General features: G+C 45.5%; 1 protein-coding gene across 19 annotated transcripts in view; it reads right to left on the reverse strand.

Moving 5' to 3' along the window:
* The window catches only part of POSTN (periostin), a 55,010-nt gene extending 48,354 nt beyond the window's left edge, over nucleotides 1-6,656 (reverse strand). For 14 of the 19 annotated variants that reach the window (XM_077920916.1, XM_077920915.1, XM_077920913.1 and 11 more), the window contains exons 1-2: nucleotides 6,479-6,656; nucleotides 3,194-3,292 (exon numbers count right to left, since the gene is read on the reverse strand). In XM_077920916.1, coding sequence (XP_077777042.1) covers nucleotides 3,194-3,292; nucleotides 6,479-6,603 — 224 coding nt within the window. In that variant the 5' untranslated portion in view covers nucleotides 6,604-6,656. The remainder of the gene's footprint in view (nucleotides 1-3,193; nucleotides 3,293-6,478) is intronic. The other 5 variants (XM_077920918.1, XM_077920920.1, XM_028712411.2 and 2 more) reach the window with 1 other exon arrangement.
* Between the last annotated feature and the right edge of the window lie 386 nt (nucleotides 6,657-7,042).

The following is a 7,042-nucleotide window of genomic DNA, read 5'->3' on the forward strand; positions in this document are numbered from 1 at the left end:
AAGATAAGTCTGTGCAATAGGCTACATATATTTGATTGAGCATGAAATACTGGTTTATCACTTATTAGGAGACACAGTAAAACTAGTTTACTATTGGTGGCCCAGCCATAGCTTAACCTCTCTTGGGTGACTTTGCACTCAAAGAGGGAAATACACAACTGAAACAATCCCTGGAAACAACTGTCAGTTGCACAATACAGGAAAAGAACAAGTCAGCCAAGGATACCAATTCCTAGGCTGACAGGGCACTTCAGAACACATTGCAAAGGCCCTTTTGGACCAGGTATGTTGAGCCTGGTCAACTTGGCAGCGCCATAGCCACAGCAAAAGCAAAATGCAGGTATCTATTTCACCTAATAAGACAGGCCACTTTGGGCTCTAGGTCTTTTCAAAGGGCTCATGGATGCAACAGGAAGGCATTTTAAGCTTCCTTACTAAACTTACGTACCAAATAGGTAAAGGTACCCCTGACCGTTAGGTCCAGTCGTGGCCAACTCTGGGTTGCGGCGCTCATCTCGCTTTATTGGCTGAGGGAGCCGGCGTACAGCTTCTGGGTCATATGACAAAGCCGCTTCTGGCGAACCAGAGCAGCACACGGAAACGCCGTTTACCTTCCCGCCGGAGCGGTACCTATTTATCTACTTGCACTTTGACTTGCTTTTGAACTGCTAGGTTGGCAGGAGCAGGGACTGAGCAACGGGAGCGCACCCCGTTGCGGGGATTCGAACCACCGACCTTCTGATCAGCAAGTCCTGGGCTCTGCGGTTTAACCCACAGCGCCACCCCAGTCCCTTATGTACCAAATACTTATAGAATAAAATGGCAGTTTTCATGATTGATGAGACAATTGGTATGCATTTTCCAATTCTATGTGTCAGGGCCACCCAAGGTCCCAACTCACAAGAGACCAATGCCAAGTCCAGCTTATGTACAAAAGCTTTTATTGAAGAACATTGTTAGCTCCACATCCGAGGCGCGTGACCCCACGTCTGTTAGGCTTAGACCGCTGAAGTCCCTTCTGAATCAGTCCCGCCTCTACACCAGTTTAAGAGGCTTGCGCTGGACCACCTCTTCCTCTCCTTCCTTTTCCGCAGGGTCTTTCTGCCCCCCTGGGTTCCCTCCCTCCGGGATTCCCCAGAGGCTGAATCCTCTGACGCCTGCTCCCCCCTCCTCCGTGCTTTGGGACCAGGCTCCTCCTCCGGGCTCTCCTCACTTCCGCGCGCCTCCACATTTGAACTTGGCGCGCGTACGCTGCTTCTGACCTTTCTTTTGACAGTTACACTGCTCTCGGTACTACTCTCCGCCCCTTCCGGCAGGACGTCTTGCCCCGATCTCCTTCCCCTCTCTGCTTCCTGCTCTGCTCCGCCTGACACACTGGGAACTCCACCCCCTTCACTCTGTTCCGGCGGAGAAGCCGGTCCCGATCTCCAACTCCCACTGGGGGTTCCCCTGCTGCTGCCCTGCTCCTGACTACTCCCCCCTGTGGCTCCCCTTGGCCTGACCAGGGGCGCTCCCTTTTGGGAATCCTCCGATTCACTGGAGAGACTCATGGAACCCCTCGACTCATTGTCATCTTCTTCCTCGTCGCCCTGGGATCCTTCCCCCTCGCTCTCAGTCTCCTCCCTCATCTGCGCCTCTCTCCCTGAACCCCTGACACTATGTCTTAACAAAATTTGCCTTGGGAGCTACAGGAGAGTGGCCAAACTCCTACAGCTTTGATTTTCCTTTCATAAAAAAAAAAAAGAGAGAGAGGCAGAAATGTAAGCCACCCCCTCACCCCCTGCAGTGTTCTACAACAGATCCAGTAAAATAAGGGGGGGGGGGAGAATTAGGTTAACACAAATTTGATACAGATGCGCCATAAATTTTGCCAAACTGTAATGGCTGCCACTAAAACGTTATATGAGTGTATTTTCGATTATCATGTTCCTTTAAACACATAGCACACTTCCTCTGGGAAGCTCAAGGGATTCATGTCTAGCCAGCAATTGCCTTTGAATATGCAAAGCCATATGTTCCCTCATGGTTCAGTGCATCTAGAAAACTGAGGCCTCACATATCTGAGAAGTATGGGAAAGAAAGAGTTCCAGGAGATAGATGGAACCTCAGTCTTTGCCAACGTCCTTGCAGGGAGGGAAAATATGTTTTTCTGTTTGATTCAGTTTGCGGCACCTAGTAAGCACACAAACATGAGCCCTAAACCAAACACATTTCAGCCTGTTTGAACATGGGAAAGGCTCAAGCCAAGTGGCATTCATCAATCTCCTCCTTTCGAAAGAAGAAGGGCGTTTGAGAGGGCTTAAAGCTTAACCCTGTTTGGTCCTGACTAAGCAAGCTAGGAATTCCTTCTAGTCTCATCCTGTTCTCCCATACAAGTAGGCAGGCCCTGGAGAAGAGAAAGTGGGATATTGTGTTCACTGCAAGCCCCACCCTGTGTATGGCAGAGGGGTTTGGATCGCACATTTTAGGACTCTCCCCTTGCGTCACCTCTTCAAAGTTCACATCACAGAGACGCCTATGGTTTTCTGGTTCGATATTTCCCTCCCTCACACACATGGCAAATTTGGCAGCCAAATAAAAAACCTATCACTAGTTGCCTTCAGTGGCGTAGCGTGGGTTGTCAGCACCCGGGGCAAGGCAAGTAATTTGCGCCCCCTAACCTGTGGATTTGCCCTATCCCCAGATGTTGCGCCCGGTGCGGCCGGCCCCCCCTGCACCCCCCACGCTACGCCACTGGTTGCCTTTCCTCAAGTACAGACAGTGCTCCATTGCATCATAGCCACACTTCCACTGTCTTTCCCCCTGGGTTGAAGGGCGAATGCTATTGCTAATGAAATAGCAGCAAGAAATATGCTAGAATAATCATTAAGAGGTCCGTTCAGCGATTGCTTCTGTGACCTCTATAAAAACAGCAAACGAAATATATTTGTGTACTTATCTTCAGTAATTCTGTGCTTTATTAAGTCTGGCGCCCACTGCATTGCATATGTGAACCCTCCCTGCCTTCATATAATTTTTCCTCCAGCCTACCGAGCCAGGGAACTGTACCCGAGTCTGGATTCTAGGCCAGAGCGAGGCGCACATGGTTTCTCGCTCCTGCTCCCGGTGTTGCCACATGTCCTCGTTGCTTGAGAAGCTTATGTCACAGGTTTGGTCACCCAGGTTTAATAGTCATGAAAGGCACGGGACTTACGCTTTCTTGCCACAGATGGCTCCCTGGTACCAATTCCTGCACGTGCTGAAGTATTTCTTGTTGGTGCCCACAACTTGTTGGAGAGCACAGACATTTGGGCTGGGAGAGAGAAAGAAGGAAACGTTAAGAAGTCCTAATGGTTCCCCACACATTTTGGTACTGGTGGTCTATGTTCACCTCTGACAGATCCTTCCAGTGTCTATTTACAATATTTCTAGTTGCTGCGAGTAAGTGACTGCTAGAGAAGTTGACCAACCAATTCAAACGGGGACAAGCAAAGGGGAACACCGTCACCTAGGGTTGCCATACATTTCCCGGACATATCCAGAATGCAGCAGTCAAAAGCATTGTCTGGACAGAAATTGCTAGAAATGTCTCAGGAAATCCGGACGTATGGCAACCCATGTCAGCAGTGTCGTTTTTGGCGATTTCCCTTAAAAATAGCTCAAAAACTTCATTTTTTCTGTTTGAAATATGGCAACCCTACCTTCGCAGCAATATGGTTTCCCTTTATCACATGGACAACATGACAATGACCTATTTCCCCACAACAGCATACAAATCAATACCTAACTGACCCAGCAATGTAACACCCCCCCCACATTCAAACAAACAAACAAACAAACAAACAAACAAACAAACAAACAAACCACACTGAACACAACCAGCCAAGCTTAGGACACACTAATCTCTCACATTATCAATCAAAATAAATAAATACATAAACAATGAACCTACCCACATGATGCTGACACAAATCTGTACACTAATAATAGGCAATAGAACGAATGGACAATACCCCCATCTCTTTCCTGCCTCTCTCCCCTGTCTCTTTCCCCCCCAAATGCAAGGTGTCCATGACAAAAATTGTCTTTCACTATATGTAAACGAACAGTAAAAAAGATGGTGAATTGAAAGTGGAGACAATAGATGTACATTTCCCTGTTTATCTGTCTGTTTTGTCACACACAAAAAAAACTTTAATGAAATTATCTCAGGGAAGAAGTCCTAATGGCGCCTAATGCGTTCATCTTAAAAAGCAAACATTGGCTGGAGTCTCTTTCCGATATGGTAGCTTGATTAAAGTTCATGAGAGTTCATGCAAGTGAAATATTGGGTGGAATTCAACGCTGGGCTGTGGTGAACGTCCGGCCAGCACAAACATTGCAGCTTGCCAGATGGAACGGTCTCTCCTCTATTTCCACGGCACGCTGTTCTCTGGAGGTTCTCCCACCTGCCCCCCCCCCAAGTCAATTTCAGGGGACTCTTTTGATAAATGCCTCCCAAAGTGTGTAAAAGTTTACTTGCACAGACATGGCGTGCAACATTTCATACTGAAAAATGATCAGGAGACTCAGAGTTCGAATCAAACCACGTTTGACAGCTTCACTTGCAAATGTCCACTGGCTTGGTGTCTCTCTCTCCCCCCCCCCCCCCCTCGTTTGTTCACATTACGCTTGTCTCTGAGCAGAAATTTCTGTCTCTACCTTTGGAATTCCTTCTGCTTTCCAATGGTTTCCCTACTTCATTTCTATTCCTCTCCCCCCCCCTCGCACTTGAATAGCCAAGGCTAGAGATGGACAATAGGATTTCCCATCTAAACCAGGTATCTCCCACCTTCTCAGACCAAGGACCCCATTTTAACCAAAACATGTAATTGGGGACTCTTTTCTGAATCTTTCAACATGGCAGTAGTGTTCTTCTTACGACCCAACTTGGATCAGGCCACTAGTAGATCCTGATCCACCAGTTGGAAGACCAATGATCTAGAACATGCTGTGCCATACACCAAATGATATTTCAAACAGCCACCTCTGAATTTCAATTCAGGAAATTTAATGTTGTTGGTTTTTTTACAGCCAAATCCTATCAGTTCCCAAGAGATTTTTTTTTTTTATTTTTTCAGAGAGAGGAAGGTAATATGATAGAACTGTTATTCTCTTTCACTGGCAAGTTCATCACCCTTCCCTCCTGTTTGGTGTCATCTTCTGCACAGCTGCAAAGCTTAATTTGCAGTTGTGGGGCAGGGGGCGATAATGGAGTAAGGCAAACATTTTTTCCCCCTCTGCCGACCCAAGGGAAACTCTCATCTTCCATCGTACAATCGTTTATTTTGGTTGCCACTGTTTGGAATAGCACAAGAGCAGCTAAATAAATAATCCCTTCACCAAATGAGAAAAAAGGGGGTGAAACAACCCACCCTTTTGAATATTAATAATGAATCCTTTTGATTTGAAAAAGGAAATGTCTTCAGAAGCTCCAGTGAAATGAAGGATAGCTGTGCAAGAACAGGCACCATTCATTCCAATGGGGTTTGCTTGTACATTCTGCTGTGCAAAACTTCCAGCTTCAAACTTCATGTGGAAGATAACTATGGAACAGCAGTGTTTTAGATTAGGTTTCATTTAATTATTTTAAAAGTATTACGAGCATTTCCGTCCTTAACATTTCCATCTATATAAGCAATTGCTGTTTGTCCATAATGAACTTTTCAGTCAGTCAGTCAGTCAGTTTTATTGCACATAGCCAAAGGCTGCCGCAATGTACACAGAATTATTTGACAGTTAAAAGTAAATATACTGAATTGGTAAAAAAAGGCTTAATGAACTTTTAACATACCATTTTAATTAGGCAGAATATCTCATAAACATTCAATAATGTTTATCACATTCAGAGGTTAAAGGTGAATCAAGAAACTGCTTGTTTGAAAAAAACAAACCCCAAAACCCTCCCATATCATACTATTGCAATTAATTGGTAACAGTTATCTAGTCTGGGCTACACCTAAAAGGGTGACAGGTTGAGTAAATCTGAAATTGAGTTCTTCATGTCTCAAAAAGAGGTGCCAGGGCTCACATTTTTGTGCCCTCTGACCTGACAGTCTTTTTCTGCAATCCTTGATGAATGTGGGTTCTTGATTACTTAGGGAAATGTGCTCTGAATCTGCTTGGGGGGCAGAGACATAATATATTCCAGAGTTGAGCCCTTGGAAAACAGATGTCTAAACTGAGCTCTGGCACAGTTTCACCCTCCTGAAATGTCCTGTTTTATGTACATGTTTTATACTGTACATAAACTTGATGATTTCTTTTTCTTTTTCTGTCCAACAGCTAGCTAATTTATTCGGTTAGCAACCTTCAACCTTCCAGTGTATATATATATATATATTTCTTACAAATATTACTTCGCCAAATGTTATCCCCTTTTTGGACCCCTCCACTTTTGGCTGCGCAATAACTTTGCGACCCCAGTGATGAATTTTAGGAGGACGAAATGCAGACTTACCCTTGATCACGTGCCCTGATCCGACTGTGGGTTAAAATCTTGTCATAATAAGCAGTGGAAGATTCTGCCGTATGGAAAACGGACAGAAAGCAAACAGTGGCTGTGGCAACCCAGAGGAGCTCCATCCTTTTGTCTCTCTGTTGCTCCTGACTAGTCTGAGAAGAGAACTGGCAAGAGGCTCCAGAGAGCTCAACGTTTATATACGTGCTACAAGCACAGTGGGAGGGGAAAAAGATCAACCTGAGACTTGGAACCACCCTCCAAGAAGCAGGGACATCTGACGAGCCCAGTACGAAAGTGGAACCTAAAAGACACTCAATATCAGCACTTGTCCTCCCCCCCCCTTCCCTTGGCCGCCTGTACTGTGAGAATATAGGTATATAATGCATAGTTTATCACAGACTTGTTCCCCAGCCCCCTTCGGTGAATATTTAAAGCAGTCAGATAAACTGTATGAAAGTATCCATGTGTTGTAGATGTAAGATTATTATTTATGACAACACCCTTAGGATTTAATTGGAATTTGTCGAGTTAGTCCAGTTCTTCGCTCAAAAAGGCCCTGGG

The sequence above is a fragment of the Podarcis muralis genome, chromosome 17 (assembly GCF_964188315.1).
Source record: "Podarcis muralis chromosome 17, rPodMur119.hap1.1, whole genome shotgun sequence".
NCBI lineage: Eukaryota > Metazoa > Chordata > Lepidosauria > Squamata > Lacertidae > Podarcis > Podarcis muralis.